Source organism: Diceros bicornis, chromosome 8 (genome assembly GCF_020826845.1).
Source record: "Diceros bicornis minor isolate mBicDic1 chromosome 8, mDicBic1.mat.cur, whole genome shotgun sequence".
Lineage (NCBI taxonomy): Eukaryota > Metazoa > Chordata > Mammalia > Perissodactyla > Rhinocerotidae > Diceros > Diceros bicornis.
The window spans coordinates 63753757-63776765 of NC_080747.1; the positions used below are offsets into that span (position 1 = coordinate 63753757).

The window sequence follows — 23009 nt, forward strand, 5'->3', positions numbered from 1 at the left end:
ATGCCGTGAATATTTGTCAGGGCTGTCTTTTCTTTTTAAGGATTAGTAAGTAATATGAGGGTTAAAGGAGAATAAACAGAAACAGGGGAGGGAAAAGTAATTTTTCCAATCAACTAGAAAATTCATGGAAGTTGTAATATCAACAATTGTGAGATTGGGGCAAGTGTATTTAGCAAAACCTGTGTATTAAAGGGACAGAACATGGTATGAGGTCCAGATAAAATCTGAAAATTTTCTAAAAAAACAGAATAAGGCATTTCAAAAGAGATTTTTAAAAGAATGTGGAGTTTGAGTCTTTTGAAAAACTTGGAATCAAATTTTAAATCCTTGACAACACTGAATATGAAAAAATACTTTAGAAAAATAAAGTTTTGATGTCCTATATATTAACGATTTTGCTCTTTCCTTTAATTACCCATGAAAACACTGTATGTTGTATTTTCAAACAAAAGAAAAATATAAGTTCCATAGTATATTATAGTATTTAGCCAATGATGAAATAAAACTGTTTTGAACTAAGCTTCTCTCTTAAAAAATAAACACATATTTAGGGAAGAAAATATGAAACACATTAAAAAGATGACTAAACCAACTCCCCCACTCATACACACATATACACAGTTAGCTTCCCCGTGAAAGCTTCTGCTCATATTTTGTTATCCTTCCATCTAGTTTTTGTTCTTTGCATAGTAAAGTAAAAATTATTGAGCCAAATTAATAGCAGTAACAGTAACCCCCTTGGAAGTGTCCTCAAGGAAGTATGATATGCTCCCATTTCAAAATTATTTCAATGAAGCATTGTAAGAGATGAGATGGGAAGTTATCCAAGTGTATGCAGCTCTGAGCTGTCTGTTGATAAGTTTCCTAGATGTGATATCCACATCCCACGACCTTTGTTCCTGTTGCAGGAGACGTGAGTACTCTCTGAAATGTCCAAGTCAGCCAACACATTTATCCCAAGGATCCAGACTTGGGCATCGTCCCAGTTAGGGTTGATTTGTGCTCTCCTACAAATCACTGGAAAATACAGTCAGCAAGGGACTATGTGCTGACAGTAGATCCCAGATCCACAGATCCTTTGGGAATAACTGTGAGACTTTAAAAATCTCAGCCAAGGCTTCTAGCAATTCAGCAGTGGAGGCAAAGCTTCTCACTCTTCAAAAGTGTTTTTTTTTAAGTGTCACCTCCTCAGAAAAATCTTCCCAGATCACCCTATCTGAAGAAGCATCCTGGCCACTTCCATCCCTTTATTTATTTTATTTTTAAAAGTTATGTATCTCCCTTCCTAGACTGTAGATTCCATAAGGGCAGTGATTGTGATTTTTTTCCACTGCTAAGGACCCAGCTCCTAGCCTGGTGCCTAGCACAAGCGTAGCACTTGATTAATAGTTGTTGAATGAGTGAGTGACTAAATGAATGAGTGAAAATTGAACTGGGATGTGACGATCATATGTCTTTTCATCCCAGGGAAGAAATAACCCTCTGTGTGTGTACATTGTTTGCTTGGCAGGTGAGAGACTCTGCTCAGTCGTTCCTGACAGTACACGTGCCTCTCTATGTATCCTACATCTATGTGACGGCCCCCAGGGGCTGGGCCTCCTTGGAGCACCACACAGAGATGGAGTTTTCCTTCTTCTATGACACTGTTCTCTGGAGAACAGGTACACCCACTGACATCTTAACTACTCCTACCTTATGCTCAAGCAAGATGAAAAGAAAAAAATAAGCAGTGACTTTTAACAGTAGCTGCATTCCTCATCCTGTTGTCCTAGATACAGAAAAAGGAGGGCCGCCTGAAGTCTGGAAGGTGTACAGATCTGTGGTTCCTGAAAAAGAATGATGTCCATATATGTTGATGCTGGAAGGCCTCCAGCATCATGAAGAATTCAGCCCAGATAGCCAGGGGCCCAGAGTAGAGGATGGCAAGTGACAGATGGGCCCTATACTGCCCATTAGGGAGTTCGGAGGAGTGTGTGTTCTTTTGGAATATCATCATGTTCATTTTCTCCTAATTAAAAATTATGTAATTCATGTTTTCAGAGCAAAAGGGTCTTTCAATCAGATGCATGGAAATGGGAAAATATATCAAGAGCAACCTGGCTGACTTGATTCAGTTGGCCTAGAGTTTGCTCTTTTGTTGCATTCTTAAAGTGGAGATTTTAACCCTGTTTTTACTTCAAGGACTGCAATGCTGAATTTTTAAAATGACCTTCACCTCAGGCTTGTCTCAGTTCCTGCTCTCTTTGAGAGGACCCCCTAGGGGCTGGTTTGGTGCTGGCCTCTCAGCTAGGAGCTCACACCTCACTCGTGTCTCCCCCCACCTTCTCCCACTGCTGTCACATGAATAAAACTCCCTTAAAACTCCACGATTCTCTCCTCCATTCACTCCAATGGGTCTGAGTTGGTTTTTGCTTTTGTCCTATTTTCAATGTCCAAACTCATTTCCCCTTACTCCTGCTGTTCCCATTCTTCCTCTCTCCCTCCCTGGGGGTGATTTACTTGATCTGAGGCAGAGATACTTTATCTGAGGAGTTTTCTTTAAAGATTTTGTTTATTTATTTTTCCCCCCAAAGCCCCAGTAGATAGTTCTATGTCAGAGTTGCACAACCTTCTAGTTGCTGTATGTGGGACACAGCCTCAGCATGGCCGGAGAAGCGGTGCATCTGTGCGCGCCCGGGATCCGAACCCTGGCCGCCGGCAGTGGAGCGCACGCACTTAACCGCTAAGCCATGGGGCTGGCCCTAGGAGTTTTCTTTAGATAGGACTTCTTCTCTAATAATGGAAAGTACAGTCCTTTCTTCTGTTAAATGGTTTAAGCTCAAATCATTTATTTGCTTTATATTTTTCATAGGAAAATAAGTTCAGGAAGTTTTCACACTCTGGGTCAGATAATTCCTTGAGCTTTGGGGGGTTTTTTTTTTTGTTTGTTTTTTTTAAGATTTTATTTATTTATTTTCCCCCCAAAGCCCCAGTAGATTGTTGTACGTCATAGCTGCACATCCTTCTAGTTGCTGTATGTGGGACACGGCCTCAGCATGGCCGGAGAAGCAGTGCGTCAGTGCACTCCCGGGATCCGAACCCTGGCCGCCAGCAGCGGAGCGCGCGCACTTAACCGCTAAGCCACGGGGCCAGCCCTAGGAGTTTTCTTTAGATAGGACTTCTTCTCTAATAATAGAAAGTACAGTCCTTTCTTCTGTTAAATGGTTTAAGCTCAAATCATTTATTTGCTTTATATTTTTCATAGGAAAATAAGTTCAGGAAGTTTTCACACTCTGGGTCAGATAATTCCTTGAGCTTTGGGGTTTTTTTAACTTTATTTTTCCTCTCTTTTGGTTGCCCTTTAATTTTTGGTCATTCTGAACTCACTGGGTATCATGATTGCAATTGCCCTTATTAAAACCACAGTTGACTCATGTCATGCCATATATAGCTAGCCTCTACAAGCTAACCTTTAATTCTCCATTGGTTTGAACACTAAATGCAGCCACCAGGACTTTGTTTATGGTCCTATTAAGTCCTGAAAGGTGTCTTGGTGAGAAAAAGAAAGTGCAGTATCGGGGCTGGCCCCATAGCTTGGCAGTTGGGTGCACACACTCCGCTACTGGCGGCCAGGGTTCGGATCCCGGGCACGCGCCGATGCACTGCTTCTCCGGCCATGCTGGGGCCGCGTCCCACATACAGCAACTAGAGAGATGTGCAGCTATGACATGCAACTATCTGCTGGGGCTTGGGGGAAAAAAAAAGAGGAGGATTGGCAATAGACGTTAGCTCAGAGCCGGTCTTCCTCAGCAAAAAAAAACAAAGAAAGTACAGTATGAAGCAGATGTGCTGTAACCACATCCTGGTGTAACGTTGATAGTAAGAAGTTTTAAGAACCATTTTTTTTCCAAGCTATGGGCTGGGGCCCTGCATCTGGGCTAAGCAGCATTTTCAGGTATAGAGAGACTATGTCAGGGAGAGTGGACCAGAAAAACAAAAACAAATAGAATGAGCTGTCATGCAATTTTAATTGGCAGCTGTCTCTAAGTAGACTCTGTGTTCACATGAATATGCAAATTTTTTCTTAAGTTACATTCAAATAAATGTGTAGCTCCACTTAGAGGTGTCACTGGAATAACTTACATGTAGGTTAGTGTCTGGGAGAGCTTCTCCAGGCCCTAACTTGGATGTTGTGTGGTTGCCTGCCCAGGAATCCAGACAGACAGTGTGCTCTCTGCAAGGCTTCAGATAATAAGAATCTATATTCGAGAGGATGGTCGTCTCGTCATTGAATTCAAGACCCATGCCAAATTTAGAGGTAATATCAGTGCTGTTTTTTTGCCTCAAGTTTTTATTAAGAAACATTTCAAACAGAGAAAAATTGAAAGAATAGCACAATTAAAAAGTCAACAATTGTTAACATTTTGCTCTATACGTGTGTACACACACACACATGCATACCCATTTTTTTTGTCACATTTGAAAACAAGTTGCAGGCTTCGTGTCATGTTACCCTAAATACTTCAGTAGACATCTCTGGAAAACAAGGACATTCTCTTACACATCACAGTAGCATTGTCATGTCTAAGATATTTAGCATTGATCCAATCACATCCAGTCCCTATTCATACTTCCTCTGTTGTCCCACAAGTGTCTTTTCCACTTGTTTCTATACTGTTTTATATTTATTTTATATCTGCTTATATAACAGGAAGATGGATCCAATTGAGATTCATATGTTACATTTTGGTTGTTATATCTCTTTAGTCTCTTTTAGTTAGAATAGTCTCTCTACAGTTATGTATTCATGACACTATATGACTGCGATTTAAAGAACAGAGATGTCTTACTGAGTAACCTTTACCTTTAATGATGTTTACAATTGTATCCCTCCACCAAGGACTCGAGTGGCCCTAAATGAGATTTTTTGATCTGAAATTGATATTTCTATTTATAAACTACCGAGACCTTTCTACTTCCAAGAAACATGTTGGTTGGAATTCAAAGCTAAGTGTATTCGATGTTCATTGTCACATTATTGTGAATATTATTGTGAATATGCTCATTAGCACTGTTTCTACAAGGCACATTCATATTGTTTATAAATATATGTGATCGTAATGACCATCATGTGGGCTGGGGTGACATGCCATGCTCTCCCAACCAGTGTGAAACATGTTTTAAGGGGCAAGAGGGTAGATATGACCTTAGTTGTTTGATAGAAGAATAGTAATTCAGTTTTTGTAGGGGATTCACCACAAGTACAATGAAACTCACAAATAAGTGTGTGTATGTTTCCCCTTGAAATAGGACAGTTTGTGATGGAGCACCACACCCTCCCTGATGTGAAATCATTCATATTGACTCCAGACCACCTGGGAGGAATTGAATTTGACCTGCAGCTACTATGGAGTGCTCAGACCTTTGATTCTCCATATCAACTCTGGAGAGCCACAAGCTCTTATAACAGGTGAATACAGGATGGAGTTCAGGGGTAAATCTGAAATGTTTTCCGTTTCTTTAAGGGCTTTTCTTTAAAGGCTGGGCGTCTAATTTAAAAGGGAGATAGGTAGAAACAACCCTTGGCAAATAGAGAAAGAAACAAATGTAGCTCAGATCAGCTTCTGATGTATACACCAGGAAGTGGTCCTCCTTATTCCAAGGGTAAGACCAGGCAGGGCACACATCACTTCTACTCATATCCCATTGGCTAGAACTTAGTTACATGTCACATTTACCTGCAAGGGAAACTGGGAAATGTGTCCAACTAAAACTTTAGTATAATAAAGAAATTTCATTCCAATTACCCCAACCAGTGCAAAATCCAGGATATCTAGTTATTAGGTCCAGATGTGACCCCTTTTGACCCTATGTCCTATAAAATAAATAACAAGATTTATTCCTCTCCCAGATCCAACAAAGAGGTAAAATAGGAATTACATAAGCACGGTAAAATATCCTATTTGTAAAAGAGAAGAATAGGAAAAGCAAAATTAAAACTGTTACCATGAAAAGGATAATGGGGTAACCAGGAGGCTGTCATAAGTATTATGGTCCCCATTTTATAGATCATGAAAATATGGTCTATATTTAGCATGAAAATTGTGTTCCAGCTTTACAGTTAAGCAGTGGCAGACTGTCTTAATAATCATTTTCAAAAGGTTTCCTTAATTATAAATTTTTGGTCTTATATCAGGTATTTTTTTTGTATAACTATCCCTTTGAAATCAATATATAATAAAATAATCCTCAGGGGCTGTGCTTCCTAGAACCTCATGAGATTGTGCGTGTACTTTGTCCCAATTTATAGGCAAAGAAACTGTCCTCTTTAAATCCTCTGCTGACTCCCTACTGCCTAGCAGATGAAGTCCAACTCTTTACACAAGGTCCATCCTCTCTCCTCTAGCCTCATCTCCAACCTAGCCTTCTAAACACATTAAATATCTCACCAACCCCTGAACCCACCAGCCCATCCGTACCTTTGCAATTCCCTCTGCCCTTTCTGCTCCTTTTCTCTTGCAAAACTCAAATATTGACCACTCTGTGACAGCTTCCCTGACTCCCCATGCAGTGCTAGAAGCTCATCCTTGTTCCTGCTTTGTTCCAGCTTCTACTGTAACACAGCTCATTATATTATAAGGCTTCAAATAGAGTCCCATTTTCCACTAGATTGTGAGCTTCCCAAGGGTGAAAGTCCTGCCTTATTTCATCTTGAATCCCCAGAACTGCAGGTTTTAGCACAGGTCCTGAATAAGCGTCCTTTGGGAGGTTACATTTGAGATGAGGAGATAAAATACATGGATAAATGGCAAAGTGAAGAACAACACCAAGCATTCTGTGCTCTGTGTACTGTGAGAGGTACAGAACACTAAGACCATAGCTGTTCAGGGAGGAGAGAGCCCAGCATAGGTTGGGGAGCTGTACAGGCTTCTGGTGGAGGTGGGGTCATTGGTGCTCCATGTTGTGATACGAGAAATGCCTAGTTTTTAGAAAGGCGAAAAAAATTACAGGGTTAAAGACCTGTATCTAGGACTGTGTTGGACATATTTGCAGGGATAGTGAGGAAATCGACCTAAATCATCTTTAGGAATGGGGAAAAGTAGGACTGCAGGCTTGGGAGTCCATGCCATTTGTCCTGAATTCATTTGTTCAACAAATATTTATTGAGCAAATACTGTGTGTCAGGGAAGGTTCTGGGCACTTGGGACACATCAGTGAACAAAGATCCCTGCCACAGCACTACAGTAAACTAAGAAGACACAAAACAGTAGACATAATAAATCACTATAGTATCCCATGTTAGAAGGTGATGAGTGCTATGGAGATATAAAAGGTAGAGAGCAGGGTAAGGGGAATCAGGAGTGGGGGACATTGTAATTTTAACTAGGATGCTCGGAGTTACGTTAATCAAGAAGTTACATCTGACCAAAGACTTGACGGAGGTAAAAGAATTCACCACGCAGATTATCTGGGGAAGAGGTTCCTGGCAAAGTTCCTGAGGTGGCAGCATTTCTGACATGCTCAGGGGGCAGCAAGGAGGCAGTGTGGCTGGAGTGGAGTGAGCAAGGAGGAGGGTCATAGGCAATAAGGTGAAAGCAGTGAGGAGATGGGGTAGGGCCACCGTGTGCGCCTTGTCGGTGGGTGTGTGGACTCCGGCTTTCACTCCAGTGCAGCGGGGGCCGCTGCAGGGTTTGAGCAGAGGAGCAACGTGATCTGCCTGACTTTTTGAAAGCAGGGGTCAGGCGTGGACAGTTCTGCCTAATTAAGTATTTCTATTAATTAGGGGTTACTATTCACATTGTACGTGTCAATTTTCATGTAATTCAAATATGGGATACAAGGTCTCATTTCCTGCTGGTCCAAGCTTTGCAGGAAGATAGAGACCACGTAGGAAAGCTGCAGACATACAGACTTTCAGGGCACGAAGGGGCTTAGAAACTAAACCCTGAAAGTTTGCATGGTTTGTCTAAAATCATACATCCATGGCAGAGGCAAAGCAAACGCAGGGTTAGACTGTCTCCTAGTCTCCAGCCACTAAACTGACCCCAGGCTGTGTCCTAAAAGTTTTACTTATTTATTTATTTTTAGCAACTCTCTGCTATCAACTTACTACTAAATAGATATAAATAATACTAAAGAAATGGTTGAAGAACGAACATGGGGGATGTGAGAACTGTTCACAGATCGCTCACAATAGTTATAATTAAGATTCACAGCCCTATGCTCTTCGTTTAATGGATGGCAATCTCCAAAGGCCCTTAAGGAATCTTCCTGAAGCTTCTGGATGTCTGGTTGCCTTCCAGGCAACCTGCCAGGGCTGGGCTGCTACTCGATGACAAGTGTGGGAAATGAAGTAGGTGAGGGTTACAAAGGCTCCATGCTCTCTGTGTCATGACCTGCAGAATCCTGTGCTCCCATAAACAGGGAAATGCCTGGCGAGTAGTCTCCTAGGAGAAGTGATATTGTTCTTCAACTTTGTGAAGGGATGAGTCTGTAGAGTTTGGGAGAGGAGCCCCAAAACTGAATGCTGATGAAATGCGGGTGGGGGTGTGCCCTGGAGTGGTGTCGTTTACCCCTGAGGCATTTGTTACCTCTCCCATCAGAGCCACAGCTGACATGGTCACATCTTAATAAAAGCTTTCACAGTAGAGAACGCATGGAACAGGGTGTCAGTCAACAAGAAACACTAAAGAAAAATTGTCAAATAAGTTTCATGGAAATCTAAAGGTAGGGGCCAGTTCTGTTTTGTCTTCAGGGAGTCTTTTAGGTTTTTATACACAGTGTGCCTTTCTCAGCTTTTCTCATGAAAAGGACTAGAATAAATGAAGTAGCTTTATCTAACACCTCTGAATACTATCTGAAGGTTAGAATAATCAGTGATGAATTCCTGAAAATTGTGTTTGCAGATGCGTAAAGTTTTTGGATATTGGGCACAATACCATATCTGAAAACTGTTTAATGAAGTCAATGTGTTTCTGGGTAAGTAAATAATCTATCAATTGTGCCCTCTAACCACGGTCTGCTCTGCACCCTTCCAGGAAGGACTACTCCGGGGAGTACACCATCTACTTGATCCCTTGTACGGTGCAGCCCACACAGCCATGGGTTGACCCAGGAGAGAAGCCTTTGGCCTGCACTGCACACGCCCCAGAAAGGTAGGGAAGTACAGTTGATCCTCATTATTTGTGAATTCGCCTACTCACTAAAATTTATTTGTCACTCCAAAATCAGTTCTTGTGGTACTTTCAGGGTCACTTGTGGACATGCAGGGTGGCAAAGTATTGAGTCCCCTGACACACGCACTCCCAGCTCAGGTCGAGCAAGGCAACATGCTGCCTGCTTGTTTCAGCTCTTGTACTGTAAACATATATCCTTTTCACGCTCTATTTAGTGCCATGTTTTTCAAATTTTTTTGCTTTTTATTGGTGATTTCGCTGTTTATAGTGGCTCCCGAGCATCGTGCTGATGTGCCTGCTAGTGTTCCTAAGCACAAGGAGGCTATGCTGTGCCTTACGGAGTGTTAGATAAGCTTCACTCAGGCATGGGTTTTAGTGCTCTTGCCATGAGTTCTGTGTTAATGAATCAACAATATATATTAAATAAAATGTCTTTAAATAGAAACATGCATAAAACAGGGTTGGGGTTTGATCAGTGGATGAAAATGTGTGGCCAGAGGTTGCAAGAACTCCGCCCTGTATTTCCCCTTAGGACCAATGGTTCAGTCGTCACTAATTCAGTGTTCACTGCAACTCTGTAGAACACAGCTACCACAAATAACAGGAATCAACTATACGTCCACCTGTACCCACCTCAGACTTGGGACTGTCTGCGTTGTACCATATGATCATTCAACCAGTATTAATTTGGCTCCAGTCCTGTGCTTTGCTCTGGCCCAGGCATGGAGATTATACCAGACGACTAAAAGCAACCTCTGCTCTCAGGCAGTTTTAGTCCAGGGCCACCTTTCTAGCAGCTGAGCAAAGGGAATAAAAAACACTTCTGGGAGAAGATGCTGAAGACAGAATCTGACATTATCATTAAGAGAAGTCACTTTGGAGTGTGACTTTCAAAGTAAGAGACTGAGAATTGCCCATTAGATTTGGCGATATGGAAGTCGTTGATGATCTTGACAAAGGAAAGATTCAGTGGACTGAGGAGGATAAAGCCTGACTGGAGTGGGTTCAAGAGAGAAGCAAGAAAGTGGAGACAACAGGGGAAAACAGTGCTTAAGGAGTTTGTTATAAAGGACGTCAGAGCAGAGGGGCAGAAGCTGGAAACAGATGAGGGGTCAAAGGAGGTTTTATTTGTGTTTCAGGGTAGAAAGTATTTCAGGATGTTTGTATGCTGGTGAGAATCACCCTATTGGTGTATTAGGGGCAATTTGATGATGCAGAGGAGAGAGGGAAAATCTGCAGGGCCAAGTCTTTGAGTAGGGCAGGGATAGATCCAGGACGTGAGGGGAGGGGCCGGCCTTAGCTAAAGACAGAGAGCATGCATCCACCGAAAGAGGAAGGCAGGCAGAGTCTGTGGATACAGGTGAGGGGAGAATTAGTAGATTGGGAGGGTAAGGATGACAAAGTAGACACCTGATTGAGTCTGTTTTCTCCATGAAATGAGAAGTTAAGCATTAGCTGGAAGTGAGGAACATTGAGGGTTGAAAAGAGAGGAGGAAGGGAAACAGTCATCTCAGAGTGGGAAAGTAAATTTACTAGAGGGTTATAGACAGCAGCAGATCAGGCAGTGCTGAGGAATCAGTTGAGTTGTTTTTAAATTACCAAATTATTGACATAAGATAAACTACACATATTTAAAGTATATACAATTTGATAAATTTTGACATCTGTATATACTTGTGAAACATCACCACAATTAAGATAGTGACTATATCCACTTTCTGCAAAAGTCTCCTTGTGCCCCTTTGTAATTTCTCCCTCTCATCCCACCCAAACCTGCCCTTTTGCCCAGGTGTCCACTTATCTGCTTTCTGTCACTACAGATTAGTTTGCATTTCCTAGAAATTTATATAAATGGCATCATACAGTATGCATTCTTTTTCTCTGGCATCTTTCACTCAACATAGTTATTTTGATTCACTCATGTTGTTGTGTATATCAGTAGTTTGTTCCTGTTATTGCTGAGTTGTATTCTGTGGTATGGATGTACTACAATTTGTCTGTCAATTCATCAGTTAATGGACATTTGAGTTGTTTTTAGTTTTGGGCTATGATAAATAAGGTTGCTATGAACATACGTATACAAATGTCTATATGGACATATACTTTGAGTTTTCTTGCGTAAATACCTAGGAATGGAGTGACTGGATCATGTGGTAGATGTATGTTTAAAGTCTTAAGAAACTGCCAAACTGTTTTCCAGAGTGTTTGTAAATATGTAACAATGTGTGTACATTCCCACCACAAGTGTGTCAGTGTTCCAGTTCCTCTTCATCCTGGTAAACGTGGTCAGGGGGTCCTGGTGTGGTTGAAGAATTAACGAGTGGAAGTAAAAGAAGAGGTGAGCTAGAAAGACAGGAGGTGGCGGCTAGAGAGTGAAGTGTTTAAAAATGGGATTTTTGGAGGTGGTGCATAGTAGGACCATGAAGCATAGGTGGCTGCAGTGGCGTGGAGAACAAGCTCTTTGGAGATGAGGACTTCAAGGAATTGAGAGGCTGGGGTATTAGATGGTTCGTCCATGTGGACGTTGAAATCACCCAGACCGATTGCAGGAGCAATGCTAGAGAGCACCACAGTCAGCCAAATGAGGGAGGATGACCAGGAAAATGGTAAGTGGCTGCAATAAAGAAGAACAGAGGGGAAATCATCTGATGAGCTATGCTGGGGAATTGTTATTCATGTATTAAATTTTTTTAATTATGAAATATTTTAGATATTCAGAAGATCATATATAGTGGATGTATAAAACTTCAAGAAATAGAAAATTACCTAATAGGAATTGTAACTGCAATGAACGGCATATCCCTTGGGCTGTGATACCAATGATAAAATGAGTAATAATAACTACCATGATATTAATGACCATGTATGGAGTACAGACTGTCTGGTGGGCTCTGTACTAAGCTCTTAACATTTAATTCTCATTACAATGATTTCCCACAAGACTGGTACTGTTATCTCCATTTTATAATTAATGAAACTGGGAGCCCAAGGAAAAAAAAGAAATAGAAAGTTCCCAGTACCTTTTAAATACCCTCAGTGCCCCTTCCAATTGCCCTTCCTCCCACCACCCCCCTAAGGTGACCACCAGCCTGATATTTGTATCTATCATCCCCAGTTATGGTTGGCCTCATATTTACTTCTACACGCTTTTACATATCTTTGAATTCTATCTAAAAATTTCATACTGCATGAATTGTCTCTGCAGCCTTTTTTTTTTTTTGGCTCAGTGAGTCATTTGTTGGTTCATAAGGGAATCAACACTTGTGTTGATTCATGTAGCTGTAGTTTGAGCAAAGGGTTTCACTGCTTTAAGGTATTCATTGTAGGAATACTCCACAATTTATTTGACCCCTCTATTTGGCTCATAATTCTAGATTCTCTCTATTACAAAGAATACTGTAAGTGTCCTTTAGTGTATGTGTGTAAGCAGAGTTTCTCCAGGGTAGGTACTGGATTTGTTTTTTAAGAAGCAAAAGGAATAACGGTTTGAAAATGGCAAAAAGAGCAAAGAAGACACCAGCTCATCTCGCTGTTCTGTGTGGGTGTGGTAGGCTATAGGGAAAGAGTGTTGTTGAGTGTGCTGAGGCTTCAGAGTTGGATATCCCTGCCTTATATCAGGGAGATTGTTACTTGTGGATTCCTCGTTATTCCCAGGGTGACTTTCCCCTGGGCCTAACCTTGCTTTTGATAATCTGTTTGGCTCCACATGGATGCAGTAGAACTACAACACAAAAAATAATCCAGACCGACTCAGGGAATTCAGACTTAATTCTAAAGAATTGCATCTCATGTTATGCCTATTTTTGTGAGGTCTGTCATACATTATAACCTTATAAATAATGATAATCATCACCTCAAGTGAATTATTCATTCTCTTTAATCAATAAATATTTATTGAGCGTCTTAAGTGCCAGCCACTATGTAGATTCTAATAACACCAGTAGCAATAAAGAAAACCTATTTCCCTGAGTCAGATAAATGAGTTCTTAGTGCAACTAACGGTTGTATCAAAGCTGTTGAAGCAGAGTCAGCCCTGGCTTGTGTGGGTTTCTCCTACACCCCAAGTTCCTCCTACACCTCAACCCTCTCAAATCTGCCCACTGGAGCACCTTCGATTAAAAGTAAGGAATGGTCAGATGGACTCTATTGGAAGAGTAAAACATTGAAATTATCACTCATGCATTATACTTTAACAAATATGCGTGTCAGGAGCTTGGCTAGCATTGAAGATACAATGGTGAGCAAATAGATATGGACCATGACTCTATGGAACCGGTAAGGGGTGAAGCAGACTTCGATCAGATAGTCAGGCATACATTTAAATAAAATATCAAGCCATGATAAGTACTATAAAAGAAATGTGGGGGCCGGCCCAGTGGCGCAAGCGGCTAAGTGCGTGCGCTCCGCTGCAGCGGCCCGGGCTTCGCCAGTTCAGATCCCGGGCGCGGATCCCGGGCGCGCACCGAGGCACCGCTTGTCAAGCCATGCTGTGGCGGCGTCCCATATAAAGCGGAGGAAGATGGGCACGGATGTTAGCCCAGAGCCAGTCTTCCTCAGCAAAAAGAGGAGGTTGGCAGATGTTAGCTCAGGGCTGATCTTCCTCACAAAAAAATAAAGAAATGTGCACGGTATAATGAGAACAAATGATAAGGGATCTGACCTAGCCTGAAAAGAAAGAGAAAGAGGGTAAGCTTCCTAGAAAAAGCAGTGTTTGAGTTGAGATCTGAAGAATAAGAGTTACCTAGGCAAAGGAGAGTGGACAGAGAAGGAGGGAGTGTTCCACTGGAATGTCCAGTAACGTCAAAGTCAGGAAACTTTAAATTCATTATCACTAATCAACAAATCAGCCCTCGGGGCTTCCCAGCAAAGTACAATGGCTCCCTAACCAATGGTTTCTCTATCTCTCTTCTTAACTATTTTATTCCTTCTTCTTCCCACTCAAACTTGCAACATCTCCCCATCCTCACCCTCAGCTGATTACCTTGTGCCCTATTTCACCGAAGAAACAGAATAAATCAGAATAGAACTCACAGAAACTCCTACCATCATATCTACCCACCTTCATGCATCTGTGTATATATACCTGTTAGTGTGCATGAACAGTCCCAGTTCATATCCAAAGCCAGCCTTGTGCACTGGAACCCAAACTCACTTGTCCACTTTATAAACAACATCTCATAAGCAATTCTCCCCTCTCTAGGAATCACTCCAATCAACATAACAACATGTAACTTCTCCCATCTTTCACAAAGAAAAAAAAACCTTTTTGACTCCATTTCTCCCTCTACACCCATATTTCTCTCCTTTTACTTCAAGATGTCCCTAAAGACACTTGAATGAAATTATAACTCCAGATATTTGGCATCTTGAGTGATCACAGCCTACCTGGCCACTGCCCTGGTCAGCACCACTATCATCACTTACCTGGACTACTGCAGTAGCCTCCTAACAGGTCACCCTGCTTCCACCTCCAGTCTACTCTCAACTTAGCAGAGCCCACTCACTTTCTCAAAACCCTCTACAGTTTAAGTAGAACCCAAAGTCCTTACAGCATGGACTGTATATGGAATTTGCCAGATTCACAATTTCAAACTTTTCTCCTTCCATCATCTCTTGAGCCCACTCCAGTCGGACTGCTGCTCACACGCATCAACCCAGCTCGCTCTTATCAAGGTCACCAATGACTGCGTCTTACTAGATCCAGGGGTGGAGTCTCAGTCTTCATTTTTGTGACAGCAGCATTTAACAGTTGTTCAGTCTCCTCTTTGAAACACTTTCTTCACTTGGCTGGAGTATCACACTCTGTAGGTCATTTTCCTACCCCACCAGCTTTTCCTCACTGCTTGCTCTGCTGGTTCCTTTTTTGTTCCGTAGGCTTTGAATTTCGAGGGCCCTAAGTCTCATGCTTGAACAGTCTCTTCTCTGTCTACTTTTACTTGGTTATCTCACTCTTCATTCACTAAGATTTTAAATACAAATGAGCACCTCCAGCCCAGGGCTTGCCTCTCAAATACAGACTTGTGCATCACATTGACTACTCAGCACTGAGCTCTCTTATAGGCCTCTCAAGTTGAACATGCCTGTGACTGAATCTCTCATCTTCCTCCACCAAATCTATTCCTCCTGCAGTTTTCCCATCTCAGGTAAGGGCAGCTCCAACCTTCTAGGTCAGACGTTGACAAACTACAGCTCACAGGCCAACTCCAGCTCATTGCCTGATTTTGTAAGTCAGGTTTTATTTTAGAACACATTCACATCCATTCATTTATGTATTGTCTGTGATTGCTGTCATGCTACAAAAACAGAGTTGAGTAGTTGTAACAGATACCATATGGCCTACAAAGTCTAAAATATTTACTATCTGGCCATTTATAGAAAAAGTTTGTCCAACCTTGTTCTAGGTGCTTATACCCATATCCTTGAAAACCTCCTTGACTCCTCTCTTACTCTGGGATTCTTATACCCCACATCTGATCTGTCAGCCAAGCTTATAGGCTTCTCTTTAAAATATATTAGGAATCCAATCATTCTCATGGCCTACCTGGCAGCTGCCCTAGTTAGCACCACTATCATCACTCACCTGATTACTGCAGTAGCCTCCTAACAGGTCACCCTGCTTCCACCCCCCAGTCTGTTCTCAGCACAGCAGATCCCACTCACTTTCTCAAAATCCTCCCACAGTTTAAATAAAAGCCAAAGTCCTTAGAGTATGGGGTGGGGCTAGTGTGGCCTCCAGTTACCTCTCTCGTCTCATCTCCCTCACCCGCTTCATTTCAGCCACTCTAGATGATTGGCTGTTCCTCTAACATATTGGGCACACTTCTACCCCTAAACCTTTGCACTTGCTGCTTCTTCTGTCTGGAAAGCTTTCTCCCCAGAAAGGCACGTGACTTACTCCCTTGCCTTCTTCAAGCCTTTGCATGAAGGTTTTCTTCTCCCAGAGGCCTCCCATGACCACCGTATTTAAAATTTCCAACTGACCCTCTTCCTAGCACTCCTTTTCTCTGCCTAATTTTTCTACTTATCACCTTACTTTCTAGTGTGCTATATTGTTTTGAATTTATTTTATTAACTATCTCCCCATCAGAATGTAACCTCCCTGAGGGCGTATGTTTTTCTGCTTTGTTCACAGATAAATTCCCATTGCTAGAACAATGTCTATCATATAATAAAAGCTCAGTGAATATTTGTTGAATAAGTGAGTCACGAGGCAGTAGAGAATATGGAGTAGAGAACAGGTCAAGAGACCTAAAGAAGGCCAGCCTGGCTGGAGGAGCCCTTACTGCCAGAGGCAGAGAAGGAAGGAGCCCATTCAAAAGCCTGAGAAAGAAGGCCAGGGAGGTTGGAGTAAGGGGCAAGGCAAGAGAGTATTTTCTAGCAATGTTTTCAAGAGTAGGACGCAGGATAAATAAGTTTTGGTCAGGTTGAAAGAGTGAAAGTCTCAGAGCATGTGGATCTGGGAAGGGGAAGTCTGGGCAGGGCACCATGGCAGCAAGCCCTCTAGCAATCAAAGAACAACTTGGGGGACCTTCAGAATGAAAGGGCCAGAAAAAGCAGGATATTGAAGAGTTCTAAAGACAAATTAGATTATTCCTGTTCAAGAGAGCAGATTAACCTTATAATGACCTAAACTAATCAAGTCCCTCTCCTACACACATCACTTTATTCAGTAAATATTTAGCACCTGCAACAATCCACTGTTCACAATCCTGAGAAGGGTGGGAAAGGGAGGCAGCTTGAAGGACGTAGGCAAAGTTGACCCCACTCTCAAGGAGCTCTTCTTTCTCCCACATTTAGATTCCTGATACCCATTGCATTCCAGCAGACCAACCGCCCCGTACCAGTTGTATATTCACTCAACACTGAATTTCAGCTCTGCAATAACGAGAAGGTGTTCCTAATGGATCCCAACACATCTGATATGTCACTGGCAGAAATGGATTACAAAGGGGCCTTCTCAAAAGGTAAGCCACTTCCTTCCCTGCAGAAAGAGACTCTGGCTGGACTTGAGAAGCTTTTGGATAAGTCCCTGGACTAGCATCTCTGCTCATCAGCTTTCAGTCAGCTCTCCAGTGAAGATTCTGGGGCTTGGTTCCAGGGCAGCCAAAGTTTAGTCAAGGAACAGATCCATATTCTTCCTTCATGTTGTTTCAAAGTAAGATCATATACTTGGCACTATAAGGATTGGCAGTGTGGTAGGTGGAAAAGCACTGGTCTGAGTGGTAAGAAGACTGGAATTTCCAGTCAGATTCTAACACACTGTCTAACTTTGGATAAGTTGCTTTACATCTCAATTCCTCAGAGAGATTGCAGTATGACCCCCAGGGTCTCCCGACCTCAAAGGTATGCCATACATATATGTACTCTCCATCATATGTAGAAATGGTCCCTCTGCCCTATCCTTGCCCCAAACATCATTCCTTTGACTTTTCAAAAGGCTGGCTCTTTCTTCTCCTTCAGGTCTCTGCTTAAATGTTAACCTCCTCAAAGAGGCTTTCCATGACCACACCAGACAATCTAATGTAGGCCTTCATATTTTTCACTTTCACAGAATGCTGTTCTTATAGTACTTATCACAATTTTTATAGTACTTATCACAATTTTTAATATTATAATATACATATTATATATTTATTTACTTATTTATTGCCTGTCTCTACTGCTAGACTGTAAGTTCCATGAGAATAGAGATTGTGAGCAAATATCAAATTGGCACACCATACCACCAGTGCCTAGGTGCTCAATAAATATTTGTTGAATGAATAAATGAATTAATCAATATCTGCCATTCCTCTCTCAATTACCTCTTCTGCATTTTTCTCCCTTTAATCTTCTCCTCATAGCAGAATCTTTTCTCTCATCCTAAAAACACATTCAAGTCCTACCCATAACAGGAAAAAAAAAAAAATCCCTCAACCCTACCTCCCTCTCAAACTTGAGCCCATTTTCTCCTTTTGTTTTCTCACAGAAACTTCCTGAAGGAGTGGGGAGCACTCACTGCCCCATGGCCCTTCTTCACAATAACTTTTTTGTCCATCTACTGTAGGCTGGATTTGTCCTGCCACTGCTCAGAACTTTCTCTCTCGTCAACACCAAATCCATGGATTTTGACACTTTTTCCCCGTTTGGTTTCCTTTGCACCGGCCTCACCTGACACACTCTTCCGTCTCTGATCTCTTCTCATTCTCCTACCCTGGGTCTCTGTCCTCTGCCCCTTCTGTGTTGTTGTCTCCAGGTTCCATACTTGGCTCCTGTTCTCACTTCAGCGCTGCCTCTGATCATCCTCATGGCTTGGCCCATCCCTTGACTCTGAATTTCCTGTACTCCTACTACTCCACAGTCATTCCATAAAGTCTGGCCATATCCCTGATCACTCCTGAGCTTCATTTCCACAGTTCCAGTTCCAGCAGATCTGGAACTACCGACCGTCTCCAAATGGACTATCTTTCAGATGCGTAGAGATGTCTAGAGCTGTACTTGTCTCCCTCCAAACATGCTCCACCCACATCCACTGCTCCATTGACTGCATCACCACACTCCAGGGGGCCCAGCCAGAAGCCTCAGGGTTATCCTCAACTTCTCCTTGGTCTCTCACATCCCATGTGTCATTAAGAGGAATGGAATCCGACTCCTAGACATTTCTTAAATTCATCCTCTTGCCCCACAGCTATATTTTAGATAACCTGTCTCTCACTAAAACATTAAAATAGTCCCCTACCTGGTATCTGTGACTCTAATCTCTTTGTCTTTGCTCTGTGTTTCTGAAGCACAGGTGTGTTGATATTACACTCCTGCTTAACATCTTCCAGTGTTCCCTATTACTTACATACTCAAGTAGAATCCTCGGCACCGTTCACTGTCGTCCCAGGAGTCTCTCCTGCCAAAGCTTCTACACGTCCTCCATACTCCAGTCACAGTGGCTTTCACAGCGCCACATAGTGAATACTCTGGACGAGCATTTGGAGTCAGACAGATTTGTGCTTGATCTTCTCCCCCATGTCACAGATATGAAATGTTGGACAAGTTATTTAAAATGAAGATAATTAAACCAACCTCTTGGGCTCTTGGGAGGATTAAGTAAGATAGTGTAGGTAAAGAACTTGGTGCCATAACAGGCACCAGGAAACAGTAGTCACACCAGGACTCATACCCTTCCAGCATTCAGTATTCTGTACATGGAGTTTCTTTTGCCTGGAATGCCTCTCCCTCCCATCTCAAATCCTCTCTTTGACAAATGCCTACTCATGTTTCAGGATACTGCTCAAATATCGTCCCTCATTAAATCCTTCCATTTCTGTGCTCAGCTCTATGCTCATTTAACATTATGTACCTTCCTCTATTGTGGTTCATAACCACATATAGTGTTGCGGTGGTTAATAGTGTGGATTTTAGAGCCCAAGTACCTTGACTTTCAATCCCACTCTCACCACTTACTAGCTTTGTGACCTTCAATAAGTCACTTAACCACTCAATGCCCTGATTTCCTCGTCTATAAAGTTGTGAGCACTACATGAGTTCTTACATGGGAATGCTTAGTAGAGTTTCTAGCAAATTGTATGAGTTTGATAAATATTATCTATTTTCAACAATTGCTCTGTTTTTATTTCTGTCCTCTCAACTGCATCTCAGTCACCTCTGTATCCTCTGCACATAACAAAGTGCTTAGCACACCTTAAATACCTAATTAATGCTTATTGAATAAAAGAAGCAGTAAATAAATGGATGAGCATTTTAGGAGCACATGGAATCAGAGAGCTCTCATAGAAAAGTTCTTTTGATTCTAAGAGTGCTCCCTGTTAAATCCTTTCTATCCTTGACATTTCTTTCTCTTTAATCTTAAAGTCTGACCTAATTAATGCCTCTCAATCTTTTCAGGTCAAATCCTTTATGGCCGAGTACTTTGGAATCCAGAACAAAACCTTAATTCTGCTTATAAACTCCGGCTGGAGAAAGTCTATCTTTGTACCGGCAAGGATGGCTATGTGCCTTTCTTTGATCCCACAGGGACAATCTACAACGAAGGGCCACAGTATGGATGTATTCAGCCAAACAAACACCTAAAACACAGATTCCTGCTGCTGGTATGCTACCTTTTAGTGTTAGAGAGCTGATTCTCAAGTAGATTTCCTCAGCTGTGAATTCTGCCTAAAGCAGATAGAACCCCACTTTTGATGGTTTTCTCTCTCTATATATATATTATTGTTGTTGTTGTTTCTCTCTGATCAGCTAAATGCTAGTACATATTACCAAATGTGATGTTATGGTGGGTAACAAGACAAGCTCTTATTGATGTCTCAGGAAGAGGAAAGTCTAGACCAGTGTTTCTCAAAATACAGTCCATAGACCCCTGAATATCCTCAATACAGATCTTCCTCGACTTGTGATAGGGTTACATCCCAATAAATCCATCATAAGTTGAAAATATCGTTAAGTCGAAAATGGGTTCAATACACTTACCTACCGAACATCATAGCTTAGCCTAGCCTACCTTAAACATACTCAGAATACTTACATTAGCCTACACTTGGCCAAAATCATCTGACACAAAGCGTATTTTATAATAAGGGATTGAATATCTCATGTAATTTATTGAATACTGTACTGAAAGTGAAAAAACAGAGTGGTTGTGTGGGTACAGAATGGTTGTAAGTGTATCGGTTGTTTACCCTCGTGATCGTGTAGCTGACTGGGAGCTGGCTCACTGCTGCTGCTCGGTATCACGAGAGAGGATCGTACCGCATATCGCTAGCCCAGTAAAAGATCAAAATTCAAAATTCGAAGCACCATTTTTACTGACTGCATATACCTGCTACATCATCGTAAAGTCAAAAAATTCTAAGTCAAACCATCATCAAAACATCGGGCACCGTCTGTTCTCTTTCAGGGAGTCCACGAGATCAAACCTACTTTCATAATAATATGATAATGCTTGCCTCTTTCACACTCATTCTCTCGTGAGTGTAGAGAGTATGAAAAGTTTATTGATAGAGGTTCAGATTCCACATTGTAACTAATCTTTAAAAAATACTGGTTCTGGAGTTTTGATTTAGTCTCAGAAAAGAATATCCACAATTATCTGAAAAAGCTGTTAAAACCTTCCTCCGCTTTCCAACTACATAGCTGTGTGAGGCCAGATTTTCTTCATATACTTCAGCCAAAACAACATATCACAACTGATTGAATATAGAAGAAGTTATGAGAATCTTTTCCAGAGATTTACAAAAACATAAAACAATGCCAGCTCTCTTTTGGGGATGTGGGGGTGAATATGGGTATTTTTCCAAAAAAATATGTTACTTATGTTCACATGTAATGGGTTTTTCATTACCATTTTAAAATGAATTAGTAAATAAGGACTTTTTAATTTTTCTGTGTTAATTTTAATACAGTAAATATTGATAGATATGAACCACATAAACAAAAGACTTTTGGGGTCCTTGATTTTTAAGTGTGTAAAGGTTGCTGAGAACAAACAGCTTGAGAATTATTGGTCTAAGCTATCCCACTTGTGTTTTGAGATCACAGAGGCCACCGGTGTCCTCCCTTGAGGAAGGGCAGTGGGTGCCCAGAGGCACGGTGGACATTAGGAGAGAGCTTCTGCAGCACATACTCTCCCGACCCAACCCAAAGCAGGGTGGAGAGAACCTTTCTCCTCCCAGTGACCTCCACCCACCAGTTCAGTGGTTCTATCTTTCTAAATCTTGCTTTTCTTTTTTCTGCACTTCTAGGACCGCAGCCAGCCAGAGGTAACTGATAAGTACTTCCATGATGTGCCCTTTGAGGCCCACTTTGCTTCTGAGTTGCCTGACTTCCATGTGGTCAGTAGCATGCCAGGGGTGGATGGATTCACTCTGAAAGTAGATGCACTCTATAAGGTGAGTGTGGTGAGAAGGATAGAAGCAGGGCCACTTTAAAGGTTGCAAGAAGAACAACATCATCTCTGCCACGTCAGTTTCTTTTTGTGGCATTTTTGCTCACTGGTCTTTTTTATTGTTGTTAAGTGTATCATTCACCCAGAATTTTCACCATCTATCCCCAGTGGACCAAAGCAATGATAAAATTCTTTACTTTGCGTGTAGTCTCTTGTCACTGCGTGCATCAGGGGTGCATACAACACTCTAGTTTTCCCTAAATTCTTTTATAATGCCTGCCTTTTTGGCTCTATGCTGCACTGGCTGATTTCACAGGCATGTGGAAAACATTTAACAAAATCATAAATACAATACAGCAATTCTGAATGGCAAGAATTACTAGTATTTTATATGCAAAAATACTCTAAGTCCCAGTAATAAACGTGAACTTCCAAGCTCAAATTCCACTTTTTTCTGTCTCCAAATAGTAATCCGTGACCTTGGATTTCAGAACTGTTATCACTCTGTGGAAGTTGTTTCAAAACCATGGAGGGTTTCAGTGGGGGCAGATAAGAGGGAAATAAAACACTTGATGACATAACTGCTCAGGGGATGATCCAGGAAGTGTTCAGATTTAGCAAATTTTTGTCAAGTATCTGTGTATTATGCACAGAGTAGGTGTTTAATGAATGTTTATTGAATGACTCTATTTTAGCTAAAGTTCATCAATAAATAGTAAATTAGCATGACAAACAATTGAAGGTCACTAGGAATAAATGTGGTTATTAATACTATTACTTCACTGCTATCAGTCAAGACCAATAATCATAAGCATTCACTTAGCTAAAGAAACTGAAAGATAAATTCTTAGAATTATTCCATGCATAGGCAAGGAAACAGAAAAAATTGTAAATAGCTGGCCCAACATCATCCTAATTTGGAAATAAAATATAACCCATGATATTTGGTTCAGTTCTGTGTTAGTAGACACCAACCATTGCTT

General features: G+C 41.6%; 1 protein-coding gene across 7 annotated transcripts in view; it reads left to right on the plus strand.

Annotated features, from left to right (window-relative positions):
- The window catches only part of FRAS1 (Fraser extracellular matrix complex subunit 1), a 420704-nt gene that overhangs the window by 393349 nt on the left and 4346 nt on the right, over positions 1-23009 (plus strand). For all 7 annotated transcript variants that reach the window (XM_058547329.1, XM_058547330.1, XM_058547331.1 and 4 more), the window contains 7 exons: positions 1511-1661; positions 4190-4297; positions 5290-5449; positions 9018-9134; positions 16953-17119; positions 20031-20236; positions 21884-22030. In XM_058547329.1, coding sequence (XP_058403312.1) covers positions 1511-1661; positions 4190-4297; positions 5290-5449; positions 9018-9134; positions 16953-17119; positions 20031-20236; positions 21884-22030 — 1056 coding nt within the window. The remainder of the gene's footprint in view (positions 1-1510; positions 1662-4189; positions 4298-5289; positions 5450-9017; positions 9135-16952; positions 17120-20030; positions 20237-21883; positions 22031-23009) is intronic.